Source organism: Gorilla gorilla, chromosome 2, assembly GCF_029281585.2.
Source record: "Gorilla gorilla gorilla isolate KB3781 chromosome 2, NHGRI_mGorGor1-v2.1_pri, whole genome shotgun sequence".
NCBI classification, from domain to species: Eukaryota; Metazoa; Chordata; class Mammalia; order Primates; family Hominidae; genus Gorilla; species Gorilla gorilla.
The window spans coordinates 26,043,309-26,063,333 of record NC_086017.1 but is presented as its reverse complement, the minus strand read 5'-3'; the positions used below and the strand labels follow the sequence as shown (position 1 = coordinate 26,063,333).

Below are 20,025 nucleotides of genomic sequence, written 5' to 3'. Positions count from 1 at the left end.
TGTCAATGTTTTATTATTTGATTTTTAAAAATAATTTGCTTATTCCTACTTTTTTATAAAAAGGACTGGAGTGTGCTCATAATGAGAACATATGCTATACACTGTTTCACTCTTTTTTTGTTATTTTTTGCTGTTCTGTTATGTATAACAGAGAAACACTTTATTTTTATATTTTTAAAGCTCATTCACTATTTCTCTGGTAATATTTCTCTGTTTATTTTTAAGTAATCTGTAATTTGTCTCCTACAGTTGAGTCAAATACTGTAGTCCAGGGGGTGGCAAACTATGACTGTTGGCCAAATCTAGCCAACCACCTGTGTTTGTAAATAAAGTTTTATTGGAATACAGCCATGGTCATTTGTTGATTATTGTCCATGGCTCGGCTCCTTTTGTACCACGATGGCAGAGTCAAGTAGTTAACAGAGTTAACAGAGTCTGCAAAAAAAGAGGGAAACAGTGTATAGCACTTTCCTATCTAGCCCTTTACAGAAAAGGTTTGCTAACCCCACTCTAGTTCATAGTCTAACATAATTTTGAAATATCCTGATTGGCACTCTTTGGTGGTATGTGGCAACAATCTGTATTAATTCTTCTCCATACCACTGTTACTCTGGCCTTTGAGTTCTAATTCCACTGATTCCCAGTCCTTTTTTTTTTTTTTTTTTTTTTTGAGACATAGTCTTGCTCTGTTGCCCATGCTGGAGTGCAGTGGTGCGATCTCAGCTCACTCCAACCTCCACCTCCCTGGTTCAAGTGATTCTCCTGCCTCAGCCTCCCAAGTAGATGGGATTACAGGCGCCCGCCACTATGCCCAGCTAATTTTTGTATTTTTAGTAGGGGCAGGGTTTCACCATTTTGTCCAGTCTGGTCTCGAACTCCTGACCTCAAGTGATCTGCCTGCCTCGGCCTCCCAAAGTGCTGGGATTACAGGCATGAGCCACCACACCTGAATGCCTAGTCTTACTGGTATCTATCCCACCCGGCAAGGCTGCTCTTTTCCTCTTTGTCCTGTCCAGGGACTTATCCCTGTTCCTTGATTTCCATCCCCAACATACTACGAAAGTCATTATGGAAGTCTTAGCTAAAAGTCTGGGGTGATGGAAATAAGGCAAATAACTTTATATTGAGGACTAGACACCTAATCCTAAAATTCCTCTGGTAAGTCACTCCTGCCCTCATTAGAGATACCTTCTTGATCATCTCACTCTTTATGTCTTTATCATATTGTTTGAACCCATCGCTTCCTCAATACTCATATCTGAATCTCCCTCGCTTTATCATGGAGAGCAATCATGCACTTCACTCCTAACTTCTATGGTATACTTCTATATCCTCTAACACTGGTATGTATCAGTTATAGGAAAATAACTGAAATATGAGGGGGAACATTTTTTGTGAGGCCGGAGGAACCTTGCTTCATCAGGCTTCAGGTTTCTTCAAGAAGGGGCATCAATTAGTGGAACACTCATGGCCTCTCTCCACTCCATATTCACTTTTCCCCAGGGAGGAAGGATGTCTAATGTTATAATAAGATTGGGGTAAGGACCAGCCAGGCACAGTGGCTCACACCTGTAATCCCAGCACTTTGGGAGGCCAAGGCGGGTGGACCATGAGGTCAGGAGATTGAGACCATCCTGGCTAAAATGGTGAAACCCCGTCTTTACTAAAAATACCAAAAAATTAGCCAGGCGTGGTGGCAGGTGCCTGTAGTCCCAACTACTTGGGAGGCTGAGGCAGGATAATGGTGTGAACCCAGGAGGCAGAGCTTGCAGTGAGCTGGGATCGCACCACTGCACTCCAGCCTGGGCAACAGAGCGAGACTCCATCAAAAAAAAAAAAAAAAGATTGGCATAAGGACCAACTATGTTGCCCCTCCCCCAGACTCTTTTCTTTTGGGCACAGCTGCCTAGAAGCCCATACTGTGGCCTTGCAGTTTGTAGGATAAGTTCAACTCAGGGGAATGGGGTTATCTTGTGCATGGGTTGAGACTACTGGTGAAACAAAGCTTAAACTGTGATAAGAAAGATAACTCTTAGAGATGCAAGCTTTTGGTGGGACAAGCCATGTGTGTTTGGGTGGGTTTCCCCATTAGGAGACATAGAGATAAGGATTTGTGTGCAAGTGGTTTACTTGGAAGATGAGCCCAGGAAACACTAGTAAGGAAGTGGAGAAGGGAATGTAGCCAGTTAAAGATGCATTATCAAGCCAGCTACCACTGTGGGTGACTAGAGCTTAATCCCATGGTACACTCTGGGGAATGGTGTAGAATATGCACCTCAGAGCTATCCCATGGGAGAGGTGAGGGAGCTGAGGTATTTACACACCAACTCCTGTCAGTCATCAATTGAGGACTGCTTCTGGGGAATGTGACTTCCAAGGCTTTTCTGGCCTTCCCCACATCATAAAGCAGTCTTCTTTGGCTTTCGGGGAAGAAAAAAAAAAAGAAACCCAGGTGAAGAAATGCAGATAACTGACAGTTGGAACTTTTTTTCAGAGAAAGCTGAAGCTGTAAGACCAGAGGGATATGGGTGGGGCCAGAACACTCAGTGTCACTACTATAGCCTCTGGTGTTGGAGGATAAATTTGGTATCTCTTTCTTAGTTATGCATGCTTTAACTTTACTGCAGGACTTAAGGATTAAGACAATCAAATCTTGGGCTTTGGCAGGATTTGTTTTCCAATCACCTAATTTCATGTTTAGCTATTAGATGTGGCTGTTTTCAGAGGCTACAAGTCCTGGCCCATCTCCAGGGAGTCCCCTATACTTGCCTCTGTGAAAATCCACTGTATAGGGTGATCTGCCTGCCAGAAGCCCAGCTGCCTCCTCAAGATGAGGGCCATATTCCCATCAGTATTGGCAGCACTCTCAGTATCCCTATTATTCCAAATACATATTAAATGGCATTTCCTTACCCCCACACTATGGATTCCCTCAGGAGAAGCGCTGCCACTGAGAAGAGCTGAAAATCTGAGCTATTAATTTATTTGCTCAGTGTTCTAAAAATCCTTTGGAGAAACTGATGCTGTTCACTCCATCAAGATTGGTCAGTTGAAACTGGTGGCAGAAGGGCATGGAGGCCCAGATAGAGGAAAAGTTAAGAGTGGAATAAAAATTACCACAAGAACCTGGTGCTGGAAAAGCAGGTTTGCTCAAAGATGAGAAGTAGAGGAAAGTTGGGGCAAGATAAAGAAAGTGAGGGAGGGACAACATGACCACAGACAAATAGCAAGAACAACAAAAAAAGGTTAAAAAACTTCCCTGGTCAAAAAAGCAGAACTAGTGGACAGAATGGGAAAGAGGAAGAATGCTGAGGGAAAAGAAGAAAATGAATTAACAACGGTTGTTATTACATTGAACAGGATACATTATCCTGGCTGGGCCTGGTGGCTCACGCCTGTAATCCTAACACTTTGGGAGGCTGAGGTGGGTGGATCACCTGAGGTCAGGAGTTCAAGACCAGACTGGCCAACATGGTGAAACCCCATCTCCACTAAAAATACAAAAATTAGCCAGGCGTGGTGATGCACGCCTGTGATCCCAGCTTCTTGGGAGGCTGAGGCAGGAGAATCGCTTGAACCCAGGAGGCGGAGTTTGCAGTGAATCAAGATCGTGCCACTGCACTCCAGCCTGGGTGACACAGCCAGACTCTGTCTAAAAAAAAAAAAAAAAGATGCATTATCCTCTAAGACATAGGATCAAATCATCTTACCATGTGGCTTCAAAAAGAGATCCGTTAGAAGCAAAGAACAGTCCAAGAACTCATCCAGTGAGGATTTTCTGAGCTCTAAGTAACAATTTAGAAAAACCCAGAAAACTACTGGAATTGTTGCTACTCAGACAGTGGTCTCTGGCCAGCAGCATCAGCATTACCTAGGAGCTTGCAGGAATGTAGAATCTCACGCCCCACACAGACCCACCAAATCAGAATCTGCGCTTTAACGCAGTCCCCACGTGATCTGTGAGCACAGGAAAATCTGAGGAGCACTGAATTAAACAAAATCATTTCGGGTTGTCTCACACACTCCAGGGACAGGGATCTATCAAGGCCTGGGGAACAAACTGGAGCCAGCGGATCAAATACTATCAAGGTGCTCTGTCCCACCTTTGCCTCTGCTCTTTTTATATTTGTTTCCACTCCCACAGCTGTCTCTGATTCACTCTCCAGACTGGATTTATCTGCCTCATAGGACCACATACAGAAAACAAGGCTGCTGAGAGCTCAACATTCTCACATTATGTCTCTTTAAAAAAAATATATATATATATATTTATTTATTTATTTATTTATTTTGAGGCCAGGCTATGAGACTGGCTAATTTTTGTTTTGGTTTTGCTTTTTGTAGAGATAGGGTCTTACTATGTTGCCCGGCCTGATCTCAAACTCCTGGGCTCAAGCAATCCTCCTGTCTTGGCCTCCCAAAGTGCTGGGATTAAAGGCGTGAGCCAACACTCCCAACCTCACATTATCTCTTAAGTCACTGGTAGAGAGACTGATTTCTTAGTCTCAATAACAAAATTACTGAGGAATGTGCTGATTGACCCAACATGGGTCAGATGTTCAGCTGGGAGGAGGGGCCATCTTATGGTGGGAACAAGGCAGCTCCCACTATAGCCATATGGTTTGGGTTGGAGAATTTTGGAGAGTTTTGGAGAATTTTGGATAATCTAATGAGGTGCTCACCTTTCACCCCCTCTGAACAGTTTCTGCATTGGTGCATCTGGGCAAGTTATGACTTTAAAGACAGCACCTCCAGTTTTTCTGGATTTTATTTAAATAAGACATTAAACAATGCCACCCTTGATCTGTGCCTAGAGGATAGTGATCGGCAGTGCCTTCTTGAGGATCTCTGAATGAAGCAAATGATGTCCTACCCGTTGTTCACAATCTGCTGAAAAGTTAAAGGCCTTTGATAAGCTTCAGCAGCAGCAGAGTTGGCCCTCTTCTCATCCTGAGAGGGAGAGAGGGACGGAGAGAGAGAGGAAGGACTGTATCATTTCAGCATTTGTCATAGGTACTGGAATGTCCATTGACTATGAGCTAGCTGAACAGTTTGGGAATTGTTAGGGAACTTTAATTTTCAAACATTAATCTGGTCTCTTTGGACTGAGCTTGTAAACTATCACCCTAGGGGTAAAGTCATCATGGTGATTCTGATGATTCTTTTTTTAAGCCAAACCATCAGGCAAGCTGTTTATATGTCGTGATAACTTAGTGTATTGGTATTATGTAGAGCCTTCAGTGATGAAAAAATATAAACATCCCATACCCGTGGAAAGAACTACTACTCCAGCAAATATCCTCATAATATTAAAACAATGCTTAGGACATATGGCCATGTCCAAAGAGTACATTTCATGTAAGGAGTTGGAACTGGAAAGAAGATTTGAGATTGGAGGGACTATTATTATTTATTTTACTTTAAGTTCTGGAATACATGTGCAGAACGTGCAGGTTTGTTACATAGCAATACATGTGCCATGGTCCTTTGCTGCACCTATCAACCTGTCAACCCATCATCTAGGTTTTAAGCCCTGCATGCATTAGGTATTTGTCCTGATGCTCTCCCTTTCCTTGCCGCCCCCCACCGCCCCCCGCCGACAGGCCCCGGTGTGATGTTCCCCTCCCTATGTCCATGTGTTCTCATTGTCCAATTCCCACATATGAGTGAGAACATGTGGTGTTTGGTTTTCTGTTCCTGTGTTAATTTGCTGAGAATGATGGTTTCCAGCTTCATCCATGTCCCTGCAAAGGACATGAACTCATTCTTTTTTATGGCTGCATAGTATTCCATGGTGTATATGTGCCACATTTTCTTTATCCAATGGAGGGACTATTATTAATACAGGAATGGTAGAGGGGTCTAGAATTCTGGAAATAGCACCTCCTTGGTTATTGTGCTTGACATATCATTTGAAATATGCCCAAATCAAGGTATTTGAATAATCGGGGCAGGACTTGTAGGTGCTTTGGGCTTTGCCCAAAAGTGATCACAGACAATTTGCACTTTTAAAAGAACTTCGAAAGAACAAGCATCAATAGTGTACATAATATGTAGAGTTGTGCCCAGCAAGGCAGCCCGTATCAATGTTTTGCACAATGTTTGCACAACTCTACATATTATGTACACTATCCTTGTTTTATTCTTTTTTTTTTTTTTTGAATGCTTTTTAAAAATGCAACTTGTTTGCATTTTGTTTGTCCAAATTTGGTGACTGGTCACAGATCACTTGGTGTCCAACTGGCTTTTTCATAGCCTTTCAGTAGAAAATAGAACCCCCTCACATTAAGCACAATAACATGACCTCTAAAATGTCAAGTTCTGCTGCAGTGGTGCCATCATTATTGTCACTGAGGACTTTTCAACCATCATGTCTTTGTTAGTTGGAATTCTGAATTTTCCGGTGGGATCTATGGCATTAAAACCAAAGAGGAAACAGGTCAGGCCCTCTCCAGGAAGGATATCTGCTCTTCCTGTTGTAATACAGCATGAAGAGGGTGGGACTCTAGACTGCTGGCTGGACACTTCTCTCCGTTCTCCCCAGTGGGATAGTTAATAATGATGATGAACTTGGTGGGGGTGGTAACAAAATTCAATCTTGAAAAACAAACAACAAAATCCAATCACAAAATTCAGGTAGACAAGTGAAACCAATCTCTTGGGAATCAGATCTCTCAACTGACAAGTTTCTCTACTTTTAAATTGATCATTATGGATAAAATGAATGCTGAGTTCATAGAGAAGAAGGGAATTTGAACACTTGGTTACAATAAAGGAGAAGGTCCTTCTAGAACTAAATGGAGGCATCTGTTTTACTTAAATTAAGGGTCTGTAAATACCAGCCAGGGACTGAGTTGACAGCCAGTTCTGCAATAAAGTAATAAATCATGGAGCTGGTTAAGGAAGCAAGAAACACCATATTCTTGCTTTGTTCACCCAATTAGGCAATAAGCCATCTGGGTCCTTTTGTTAATTGCCACCAAATACAACTTACGCAATTAAATTCAGTCTTTTATTTAATTATGTTAATTTATCCCAGCAACTTCAAAGACCCACAATGCCAATAATAAAGTTCAGTTAAAAAACAGAGGTCTTGAAAAAATTTTTTTCTTCAGCCGCTAATACCATTTACATGGTCGCCATCTGAGAATTTGTAGCTCCATCTCAGTCTCAGGATTTAGGGAAATTTGTTTTAAATATAGATGGGTCTGAAGCAAGAAGACAGTGGCTAAAGTCTCTTCTCTACACGGGATAATGAATCTATCTAGATTGGTCCAACAGAACTGTGATGAAATGTTCTACATCCGTGCTCGCCAATACAGTAGACCCTAGCCAGAGGTGGGTAGTGAGCATTTGAAATGTGGCCAGTCCAACTGAGGAACTGAGTTTTAAATTTTCTTTGATTTTAATGGATTTCCATTAAAATGGCCACATTTTGTTAGTGGCTACCATATTAGACAGCACAGGTCCAGAGTGTATTCTGAGGAAGGAGAAATGCAGTGAACCCTTGACTTAGCAGGTAGACAATGAATACGTAGTTATGATAGGTATTGTTTGGAAACACTGCACTTCCCACTCAGTTTTTCTTATTTGAAGGATACTGTGTTCTGAGACAGCCCAAAGGAGATTAGCATCTTTGGGGGAAGATTTCCAAGCTGGTCATGTGGAAAGGTAGGTAACTCCATCTGGGGAAAAATGAATATGAATGCTGTTTATTAAATAGCAGAACCCATCCCATTCAGCAACTCTTACGGCTGAACTAGGTAAGCCAAGCCATAGCAAGGAAAGTCATTTAGCTCTTACTAGCCTCAGCTGTGCTCCAGATGAGCCGTGTTCTTCCCACACTCATGGACATTCAACCTGTGGACACATTTGGGGGTTCCAGACAGTTATATGGGCTCAGAGATGGCCCTGTCAGCTATCATGGACATTAACACCCAAATGTTACCTGTCATAAGAATTTTGGCTCAGGCTCTGGCATTTTCCTCCCAGGAAAAAGGTTTGCTTTTTTAGAAAGGTTGCTGTTTCTGCTCCAGTCAGTGCAAACCCTGTAACAGGGCATCAGGAGAGTTTCTCTTTTTTTTTTTTTTTTTTTTTTTGAGATGGAGTCTCACTCTGTCACCCAGGTTGGAGTGCAATGGCATGATCTCAGCTCACTGCAACCTCTGCCTCCTGGGTTCAAGCGATTCTCCTGCCTCAGTCTCCCAAGTAGCTGGGATTACAGGTATGTGCCACCATGCCCGGCTAATTTTTGTATTTTTAGTAGAGACAAGGTTTTGCAATGTTGACCAGGCTGGTCTCAAACCCCTGACATCAGGTGATCCTCCCAACTCTGCCTCCCAAAGTGCTGGAATTACAGGAATGAGCCACCGCGCCCGGCAGGAGAGTTTCTCAACTGTGAACACCTTTGTTAATGGGAATGCTCAAATTGTGCTGGTACTTCTAACACCAACGACTAAAGAGAAATCGATTGCAAGGGAATCTGGTTATGGTTATGGTTAACCAAGTTAGAGAAGAGCTACGGCAGGGGGAATAGAGGTAGATTCTCAGTAGGAAGGAAATTCTCTACAATGGGGGAAATTCTTATTAACATGAAAATGTCTTTTCCCAGGTCTCTTGAAGCTTTTCAGCTGCTGGGTTGAGCTGGAGAATTGGGCCAAAGTGCTCTTGCATCTTCTCTGCAATCCTAAACCTCCTCTCTGCAGCTTCCTTTCCTTCTTCTGAGATATGGCTCAACAAATGAACACAACATTTGTGCTAATAAGCCCAATTCAGAGTTTTTGGAATGTCAGGCCATTACATCTGCTTCACTCTTTAATTTTCATGGTTGGCCAAACAGACAATCCAAGTTAAGGCCATCTGAAGACAAATAAATTGATCCATTGGATTTATGTATCCTGGAGGTGCTGCCAGAGAATGTCCAGGCCAGAGATAAAGCAATTGTTAAGTGCTCAGTGGAGAAAAACAAAGAATCTTCTGTACTATGTAATAATCATTTCCCAGTGATGAAGACAACGGTACAATGGATCTTTTTTTTTTTTTTTTTTTTTTTTAAAGCAGCCAGCAGTCAATTAAATAAGGTGTGAAAAGGAGAAACTTCCTATATTCTTTCATGGAGCTTTTTTCTCTCCTAACACCAGGAGCACACACACAAAAGGATCAGCTTCATGAAATATATAAGCTCTTTAAGTTCACTTGGAGCTGGATTGTGACGGCCAAAATTCTCTTTTCCTTCTGACATTGACATTCATCGTTCATCCACAGCATTGACCTGGTCAAATCGCCACTGCTGGCGGGCTTTTCCATCACACGGACGCAGGTACAAATCTTTATTGTTTTCTTGCACCACAGCTTCCATGCATTTCCCAGAAAGAATGTGGACAATCATCCCATTCTAAAAAGAGAAAAGAAAAAAGAAAAGAAAACCAGTCCCCCACAATCAGTCAGCAAAAGAAAATATTTTTTAAGATTTGTGCTATTCATTAAGAGAATAACAGATGGTGTGAACTGGCCTGGAAAGGAATTGTGGTATTTTGATCAACATAAAATATAAATTAGGTAGCCCTAAAATTTGGATGTCACTCAAAACCTTAGGGGTAACTAATCCAATTATCTTTATTGTAGTTGTGTAATTGCACCATTTCTTAGAAAGTTATGGTTAGTATAATTCCCAGAGCATGTTCAGTCTTTATGCTGTATTTGTGACATTCATTGTTATCACTGTAGTTGTAAATTTCTGCTTCCAAAACGATTTAATCCACTTTACCTTCTGTTAGTCCTGCAGTTGGGCACTGTTGTTACCAGGCTGTGGTAGTGAGCAAGACCTCTAGGATATACTGAAGGCCTAAACCAGCCATGTTCAGAAGACCATGGCTATTCCCTGCTCAAAATCACCAGATTTAATATTGACTCCAATCTTCTCCTTTTCAAGAAAAATTTAATTACTTTATGAAAAGTTGAACAACCTTAACCAGCAATGCTGAAAATGCCTATTTATTCATCATTCATTTATTAATGTTTGAGATTGATATGGTTTGGTTCTGTGTCCCCACTGAAATCTCATGCTGAATTGTAATTCCCAGTGTTGGAAGAGGGGCCTGGTGGGAGGTGATTGAATCATGGGGCAGACTTCCCCCTTGCTGTTTTCTTGATAGAGTTCTCACAAGATTGGTTGTTTGGAAGTGTGTAGCACCTCCTCCTTCGCTCTCTCTCTCCCTTGCTCCGCCATGTAAGGACGGGGCTTGCTTCCTCTTCGCCTTCTGCCATGATTGTAAGTTTCCTGAGGCCTCCTCAGCCATGCTTCCTGTGCAGCCTGCAGAACTGTGAGTCAATTAAACCTCTTTTTTTTTTCATAAACTACCCAGTCTCAGGTATGTCTTTATAGCAGTGTGAGAACAGACTAGTATAGAGATCATAAGACTACCCCTTTAAAGTACACAAGTTGGTGGTTTTTAGTATATTCACAAAGTTGTGCAACCTTCAGTCCTATCTACTTGCAGAATATTTTCATTACGTAAAAAGAAACCCACTATCCATCAGCAGTCACTCCCCATTCCTCCCTCCTCCCAGAAACTAATCATTAATCTACTTTCTATATTTATGGATTTTCCTATTCTGGACATTTTGTATAAGTGGAACTATATAAATGTGGCCTTTTGTAACTGGCTTCTTTCACTTTGTGTAATTTTTTTTTTTTCCAAGAAGGAGTCTTGCTCTGTCACCCAGGCGGGAGTACAGTGGTGTGATCTCGGCTCATTGCAACCTCTATCTCCCAGGTTCAAGTGATTCTCCTACTGCAGCCTCCCGTGTAGCTGGGATTACAGGCACGTGACACCATGCCCAGCTAATTTTTTGTATTTTTAGTAGAGTTGGGTTTTCTCTACTAAAAACCCATATTGGCCAGGCTGGTCTCAAACTCCTGACCTCAAGTGATCCACCCACCTCTGCCTCTCAAAGTGTTGGGCACCGTGTGTAATATTTTTAAGGTACATCCATGTTGTACCACAAAACTGTTTCTTTTTTTCTTTTTCTTTTATTTATTTATTTATTTTAAGACAGTCTCTCTCTGTCACCCAGGCTGGAGTACAGTGGCACGATCTCAGCTCAGTGCAACCTCTGCCTCCTGGGTTCAAGCGATTCTCCTGCCTCAACCTCCTGAGTAGCTGAGACTACAGGTGTGCACCACCACACCTGGCTAGTTTTTGTGTTTTTAGTAGAAATGGGGTTTCACCATATTGGCCAGGCTGGTCTCAACCTCCTGACCTCGTGATCCACCTGCCTCGGCCTCCCAAAGTGCCGGGATTACAGGCGTGAGCCATTGAGCCTGGCCTCTTTTTTAAAAAAATTGTGATAAAAACACATAGCAAAACTTTTACAATCTTAGGCATTTTTAAGTGTAAAGTTTAGTAGTTGATACAGTTTGGATGTTGGTCCCCACCTAAATCTCATGTTGAATTGTAATTCCCAGTGCTGGAGGTGGGGTTTGGTGGGGGATGTTTGGATCATGGGGACAGATCCCTCATGGCTTCGTGCTGTCTTCTTGATAGCGAGTTCTTGAGGATCTGGTCATTTAAGAGTGTGTGGCACCCCCTCCCCCACTCTCTTTCTCTTGTTCCTGCTTTCACCATGTGATATGCCTGCTCCCACTTCATCTTCTGCCATAAGTAAAAGCTCTCTGAGGCCTCCCCAGAAGCAGATGTCACTATGCTTCCTATACAGCCTGCAGAACCATGAGCCAATTATACCTTTTTTCTTATAAATTACCCAGTCTCTAGTATTTCTTTATAGCAATGCAAGAATGGCCTAATAGGCCTGGTGCGGTGGCTCACACTTGTAATCCCAGCACTTTGGGAGGCCGAGGCAGGCAGATTACCTGATGTCAGGAGTTCGAGACCAGCCTGGCCAACATGGAGGAAACCCTGTCTCTACTAAAAATACAAAATTAGCTGGGCATGGTGGCAGGCACCTCTAATCTCAGCTACTAAGGAGGCTGAGGCAGGAGAATCGCTTGAACCCGGGAGGCAGAGGTTGCAGTGAGCCGAGATCCTGCCATTGAACTCTAGCCTGGGCAACAAGAGCGAAACTCCCTCTTAAAAAAAAAAAAAAAAAAGAATAGCCTACTACAGTAGTGTTAAATATATTCACATTGTTATGAAACAGATATCCAGAACTTTTTCATCTTGTAAAACTGAAACTCTATAACCATTAATAAACAAATTCCCTTTTTCTCCTCCTCTGCCTGCCCCTGGTAACCATTATTTTACTTTCTGTTTCTATTAATTTGACTACTTTAGATATCTCATAAAAGTGGAATCGTGCAGTTTTTGTCCTTTTGTGATGGGTTTATTTCACCAGCATAATGTCCTCAAGATATGCCGATGTTGTAGTAGGTGATGGGATTTTCTTCCTTTTTAAGGCTGAATAATATGTGTATGCCACATTTTGTTATCTCTTCATCCATGGTGGACACCTGGGTTGCTTTCACTTCTTGGCTATTGTAAACAGTGCCACTATGAATAGTACCTCATTCCTTTTTCTGGCTGAATGATAATAACTTTTAGAAGTTATTTATTAATGCCTGAAATATGCTGGGTGTATCTTACTCCCTAATCTTTTACTTATTATTACTTATTTTACTTATTATTTTTAAATGCTGTTTCTAAGGTGTATCTTATTCATAGGACTTGCTTAGAAAAATACTTTATGATCATTTATAAAGGACCTTAACTTGACTCATAAGACTTCTTTGAGGCCAGACATGGTGGCTGACAACTGTAATCCCGGCACTTTGTGAGGCCGAGGTGGGTGGATCACCTGAGGTCAGGAGTTTGAGACCAACTTGGCCAACATGGCAAAACCCTGTCTCTACTAAAAAATACAAAAAGTAGCCAGGTGCAGTGGCTCACACCTGCAATCCTAGCTATTCAGCAGGCTGAGGCACAAGAATCGCTTGAACCTGGGAGGCAGAGGCTGCAGTTAGCCGAGATCGCACCACTGCACTCCAACCTGGGTAACAGAGTGAGACTCTGTCCCAAAAAAAAAAAGACTTCTTTGAGCATGTGTGGGCCCCTTGAGTCCTGTCTTCAGTTGGTCACCAAAGCCCCAAATGCTCTGTTCTCAAGTGCTTATTGTGAGCTTAGCTAAGTTTTCTATCATACGATTTTCTTCTTTCACAGCCTGCTTTAAGAGTACCAATGCACAGGATTCTGCTTAGTCATTTTATCCTTTTTATTCCCCAGCAGAAGTTGAAGAAATTTTTAAAAGATGTGTATTTATTTCTTTGTATGTTAATACCCCAACTCATTTCAGGAAGAATTTGAAGTAGAGAAAAAGCTGTGTATGGACACAGTGTTGATACTGTCATCTTCCGATCCCAATTCTGTATATAGGACCTGCCCACTCTCCTTAAGTATGGACATTCCTCCTATTCCCTCCCTAACTTCTGGGAAGGATCTATAGTTTCTTTCCCCCAGGGTAATAGGGGTCAAAATTTTGCTAAAATGATGAAATACTTACAGTGGAATTTGCATTGAAAGGAAGAAAGTGGTATCTATATATCTATATATTTACATCTACATCTGTATCTAAAGTTTCTTGGTGGGGGGAGGGACTTTGAATTGCTCCTAAAACCACACCACCAAGGTGGCTGAATGCTCCTTGTAACATGCCTCACCATCCTACTTGTGAACTGAGCCAATAAACTTCAAAAAGAGGTGTATCCCTCTCTCTGCAATGACAAGCATCAGAGCTACACAGAGACCTGGCAAATCATTACACATGAAGATGCCAGTGGGCCAGCTTTGCTGCTGGGTTGCCTTTTCCTCCCCCTGAGGCCTTACTGCCCAGCCACTAAGTTCAAAAGCAGAGGCAGAGGTCCCTAATACCTGACCTCTTGGAAGAGCCCAGGATGCAATGCCAACCAGCAGTTCCTTCTGACCAGCAGCACTACCAGGCTCTTCCTGAACAGATTACTCACCTCCTGGAAGTCCCAGTGCTGCTGGTGGATGGCCAGGCCTTCCTCCGTGCAGTTCTGAAGAATCACCTGCTCCTGCCTGACAGCAAAGCACAGGTGCTGTGGGCTGCCAAAGTGAATCTCCTTCCTGCTGGTGTGCTGCAGGTACTGTGACAGAAGCAATAGTTGTTAGCACAGCTAGAAAGAGATCCTCTTCAAAGCTGTATAGGAGGTAAGAAGAACCCACTATAGAGCTGAGGTCTAGGGGCAATCTTCAGATTCTATCGGGGTCAGCAAGACCATATCTCATGGTCAAGTCCAAAAACATGCTGCTAGACTAGTCATAGCCTCTGAAGTCCCCACATTCCAGCTGCTCTTACATTCATATTTACACATTCTGGCATGTTTCTGTTACTTTATTTACCGTATCATAGGTGAGGCCATAAAAAGTGCTGTGTGTTTTGTTACTATACTGTTGAAAGCACAGATGAGGAACCTCTCTGAAGCCCAGGTTGATGTCTTTCTGGAGAGCCCTAACCTGCTCCTGAAACTAATTTTCCTGCCGTTTGTTGTATCTGCTGGCTCTCACTCATGGTTATTGTTTCCTCTAGTGTTTTGTAGTGTTGGATTGTGCACACCTTTGAGAGGAGCTTTAACTGTGAGGATCTTGTGAGGATTAATTAGAAGGCATGTCCTGGAAAGACTATTTTCTGTTTGTTTCTGTCAGATGCAGCCTGAACCCATTTTTACATTAATTTTGTGGCTTACAGACAGGATCAACTTCATGGGTATGTGACCTGTGCAGTCACATGGGGCCTCATGCTTAGATGGGTTTAATAAACTTGATTTAATGCTCTGCTGTCACTGTCTTGAAATTCTTAATAATTGTCAAATGAAAGACTACATTGTCATCTTGCACTGGGCCCTGCAATTAGATAACCTGTCCTGCTTGAGGATTCCCAAGCTACACAATTAGTACACATGTGAACCTAAGCCCATATTAGATGCAAGCTTGTGGTTAAAAATTCTCAGGGGAGAATAATTTGTTTCCTACTCAAAGCCCCTGTAGGGACAAGCTTCTTATCATTTTCCTTTGGCAGGGGGTGGGTATTTCTAGTCAAACTTTTCAAGGACAGGTTACCCTTTGAAGGTCAAAGCTGGCTTGCTATGGGAGTGTCATTTCTGACTTTTCATCTCTCACGGGCTGAAGGTGGGCTCTCGTCACTTATCCCTTGCATGGAGCCAACAGCTGTAGATTCCTGGGGCTCATAGTAACCATCCCTCACACTTGGTAGGGCAGCTTCGCCCATGTCCAATTCCTCTACTTTCAGTTGCCTCTTGTTTTTTGACCCCTGGAGGTTTCCGTTTCTTTCTTATAAACTCGTTTATTCATGAAAAAGGGTGTTTCATATTTTTTTATCCGGCATATCTTATCTAGGTGTTTATAGGGAAAGGCTTTCAACTTACCTAGTTTACAATATTGCAGGATCCTAAAGTCCTTACTATTTCAAAAAAAAAAAAAAGAACAAGAAAGAGCTAATATTCCTTTTGCATGAAGGAGGCTGTATTGTTCTTTTGTTTCTTTATTTTTTTTATTCTTCTTTTTCAAACCCAGAATAATCTCTGTAGAGGATGCATTATTCTTAATTGCAGGAGAGGAAACCAGGATTTAAAGAAGCCTGCCAAGATCACACAGCTAGAAAATGAGAGAGCTCAGATTCAAACCGAGCTATGTCTGACTGCAAAGCTTGAACAATTTTCACCCTACCATGTGGCTTCTTCACTTAGCACTTGATGTTTATGTCTGCATCCCTTGTGCCAGGTGTGAATGCCTATCACTATGTCCTAGGAGATTGGTAAAGGGCAGAGCCAAAGGAGGCCAGATGGATCCTGAGCATCTCCCTCCCACATGTCCTATAGGCCCATAGCCTGCCCCCAGGAACCCAGGGCCTGCACTGCCAAGCCCAGCCTCAGCCAGCCTTCCATGCAGGGCTGGACCATAGACCCTCAGAGAGATGCTGTCTTTTGCCCCCCGGATCTTTGATTCTCATCCAGTGAATATCTCCAGGAAATTATACTTTGACGTTTGTTTTTATTAGGGGCCTTTGGGATGTGATAACTTAAAAGTCCCTATCACACCCTGAAAAGAGAGAGACTTGGGGACAAGCTAGGCTTTCTAGGTTGTCATCCAGTTGTGAAAAGAAGTGGACCTACCAGCCCTCAGCTAGCATCGGTGGAGGATTTCTACCACTTTGGGCAGTTACTCCATGATGAAAATTTTGAAGAGAAGAATTACTCCTAAGATATGAGGAGAACTTCCTAATGACCAAATGGTGCTGGAGGCTGGGATGACCCTGTTTTCTCTAGATCCTTATCCTGATTTGATTACCTTCTTCTTCAGTCCTGGGACAATTGAACCCTGCCTGAATCCTGGAGGCTTCTGAGTTTGCAATCCCTGGGCTAGTGACCCTAAGCCTCAGTTTTCTCATCTGTCAAATGAAAAGTTTGGCCAAATGGCTTCTCCATTTCCCTTTAACTAAGAGGCTTTTATTTTCTGACAATGGCCCATGTCTGTGCTTACAGATGGAGGTGAGGTGAGTTGAGGAGAGCTGTGATGAGTCATTACAGTGGGGGACCATGGCAGTCAAGGGACATGGGACCACAGAAAGAAGATACCTCAAAGGGAAGTATGGGGTATCCCAGAAAAATATCACCCACTTTCAAGTCTTCTTGGGCTATGATCCATCCTGAGAAGTCTGACTACCCACCTGTTGCTGCCGGCTGTCACTGCAAGGAGCCAACACCATGGGACAGCCCAGGATGTCCCCTTCTGCCTGGCAGTCTGCACAGAGCCCAAGTCCAGTGTTGTGGAGCTGAAAGTGGACACACACACACGAGTGAATTCCAGATTCCACTGTAAAGACACCCTCGGTCAGACACCATTCCTTTGCTGTATTCTCTGGAGTGCAGCCCAAGCCACATTGTTCAGGCCACAACAACAGGTGTGGTAAAGCTGAAGCCACTGACCCTAAGGCACAGGCCTCTTGAAGGAGGTGCTTTGGAGTGGGTAATGGGGCAAAACTCAGCCACCTTCCTCAGACTGGCATGGACGCATGGGATGGACCCAAGGCCTCTGAGGCCCTGCTAAACTGTGAATGGTTGACCAGGGACATGGAAGAGCTGAACATCTAGTTCTTGTCTTGGGAAGCTTCCCTGTCCCTCCCCATCTTCCCTGGGTCATGCCTTGCCTTTCCAGAGAAACTGGGCCTGGGTTCAGATGGGTACAGCTCAGGGTAGACATTAGCCAGAAACCAGTGGAATGTCCGACAACCCAGTCTCCTTTGCAGCTGCAAGCGTTCCACGCAGTCTGGCTTCTCAGCCTGGGGAGGAGAAAGACACAAGCAGGATGATGAAAGCTTGTCTTGCCCAGAATTCACATGGTTGGGGATGGAGTGGCTGGGAAGAAGCTAAAGGATCAGGACAGAAGGAAGGGGCCAAGACCACAGTTCTCCAGGGCTGCAGTGGGGAGGGTCATGTGTTGGGAGAAGAAAGTCTGGAAGGGATAGAATAGCACAGATCTTCCCTACAGAGAGTTGTGGAACCAGCAAGACTGTAAGTGATATCAGCCCCTTCCCACAATCCCTCAAATCTCCAGTCTATAAAGACTACAATAGGCCGGGAGTGGTGGCTCACACCTCCAGCACTTTGGGAGGCCGAGGCTGGTGGATCACTTGAGGTCAGGAGTTCAAGACCAGCCTGGCCAACATGGTGAAACCCCAACTCTACTAAAAATACAAAAAGTTAGCCAGGTGTGGTGGCGCATGCCTGTAATCCCAGTTACTCAGGAGGCTGAGACAGGAGAATCACTTGAACCCAGGAGGCAGAGGCTACGGTGAGCCAAGATCGTGTTACTGTACTCCAGCCTGGGCGACAGAGCAAGACTTCCTCTCAAAAAAAAAAAAAAAAAATAAGAGAGAGAGAGAGAGTCTATGATATCTGTGCTTTAATGATTTTTCTGCAGAAGCTGGAAAAATGGTGGGGCTTTGCACCTAGGTTGGTGTAAGGAGAAAGTACAATGGGCCTCATGGAGTCAGGAACTGACCCATAGGCAATTGAGATGAAGTTGGCTGGGAAATCGTGGGCTAGGGGTTGGGGCAAGGCAAGTTTCTCTTTCTTCACCTCTGGGTACCATTAATGAATCATTCTTTTGGGCTACACTATCTCCTTTTTTAGAGATTCTCCTTTATGATACAATTGTCCTAGGATGGAGATGAAGGCAAATCCTTAACACTAGTACAAATTAATGTTTTTGGCCATATTGACGATACAAAGAACTGTACCCAAAAGTTTAGTACCAAATCTTGGATACTTTTAGGGAAGAGAGAGGTGACAAGGATGGGTTGGAATGACCACAGACAAAAAAAGAGAGAACCCTTTCCTGGCATGGGGAGAGGAAGCGAGCTGGCCATGTCAGAGTTCCCACTTGACGGCCTCCAATCTGACAGTAAGACACGGGTCCACCAGGCTGTGTAAAGGATGATTGGTTTGGTTCTGCTTTCCCTCTCTCTTTTAGACCTCAGCTGGAAATGTGGTAAGTCTGTTGTACTGAAATTCTCTCTAGACACTTCTCAAAGTGTGATTCCCTGAGCATCTGCCTGAGAAATGCCACGGAGCTAGTTAAAAATGTAGATTCCTGGGCCCTGCCCCAGAGATGATACAGTTGTTTGGGTTGGAGGCCCTGGAATCTGCATTTTAACCATGTTTCCTGGTGAGTCTTTTTCACATAAAGTTTGAGAAAAACTTCTCTAAGTCAGGGATTTCTTGTTTATTCAGTGTATTTACCCACCATGAAACCAAGGGGATCTATTACTTTTTCCTCTAAGTAAATTAGTATAAGTTTCTTGATGGCTTCTTGGCATTCTTTGTGTTTATTTGAGACCTCCCTAGACCTTTCCCAGAGTTGGACTTTGCTACCAAAACAGAAACATTTCTTCATGTGAGTTTTATCACCTTTACTTTCCTTGATAAAGAGATAAACTGATAAATCTACCCAATCTTTGTTTGACCTTGAGTGAGGGGCAGGCTGACAATGAACTTTCCCTTCTGTACAATTATGTCTGAGAGAAGAGAAAACAAGGAAATTTCAGCTCCCCAAGCAGCAAAAGTCTGGCCTTGTCTTTTGGGTGCCCAGGATTTCTGTCTCTCAAAATCCTTGTGGGGGTTTTGGGGTGGATGGAGAAATAGAAATCTTTAGGGCAAAATTAGCTTTTGGTTATTCAGATTTAAAGTAAATGCATGCTATCAAATACCTTCAGGGAAGTAGGAATGTCATTGAAACCTTGAAATCAAAGTAACTGATAGGACATTTCCAAAGCATGAATTAATGGAAATGCTCAAAAGAGAGAGAAATAAAAGGAGCCCTCTGCTAAAGCTCTTCTCACTGACCAATAAGGGTGCCATTCTCCTTGCAAAAGTCATCAAATGAACAAAGTGGACATCTGTGAATCAGAGAATGGACACCCAAATGGATATAAGAAGAAAAAGGTACCTCACCTGTAGACTTTATGAAAGTAAGCCTAGCACTTATTCTCCATAGCACTCTTTCACATTTCATTTTATAGTATACTCACAACAGTTATTGAGTTCTTAGAGGTTAAATGACTTTCCCAGGGTCAATAGCTTCTAAGAGGTCAGAGTGTTTTATTACGTAGCTAGTCAGACATAAGCAGGGCAGGAGAGGATTTTCCCCGACCCCCCCAACCTCCAGGGATGTCAGGCCACCATCAGGTGTTGGTTAGGCAGCTGTTAACTGTCTCTCTAAAATAATAATTAGTTGCAGCTGGCACCAGGGAACGGCAGTCTCCCAACAGATAGAAAAACCTGAAATTGGTCATCAGCTTCCCGATATGATCTCAGGAGTTGGGCAAGTGGGCTCAAGCATGTGCACTAAGAGGCAAAATGGTGGCGTTTAACTGGTACATGACCTTCCTCCGGGAATGCGCAACTGGTAAGGCCTCACGTGAGCATGCGAAAAATTTCAGTAAACACACTGCGCATGCTCCCCTCCCAAGGGC

General features: G+C 43.2%; 1 protein-coding gene across 4 annotated transcripts in view; it reads right to left on the bottom strand.

Moving 5' to 3' along the window:
* The window catches only part of GALNT15 (polypeptide N-acetylgalactosaminyltransferase 15), a 72,805-nt gene that overhangs the window by 10,315 nt on the left and 42,465 nt on the right, over positions 1-20,025 (bottom strand). The window contains exons 7-10 of one of the 4 annotated variants that reach the window (XM_019024747.4): positions 17,200-17,331; positions 16,720-16,824; positions 13,976-14,119; positions 4,751-4,950 (exon numbers count right to left, since the gene is read on the bottom strand). In XM_019024747.4, the coding sequence (XP_018880292.3) occupies positions 4,870-4,950; positions 13,976-14,119; positions 16,720-16,824; positions 17,200-17,331 (462 nt within the window). In that variant the 3' untranslated portion in view covers positions 4,751-4,869. Of the gene's footprint in view, positions 1-4,750; positions 4,951-6,993; positions 9,395-13,975; positions 14,120-16,719; positions 16,825-17,199; positions 17,332-20,025 lie in introns of those variants that run through there. The other 3 variants (XM_055381119.2, XM_004033696.5, XM_055381120.2) reach the window with 3 other exon arrangements.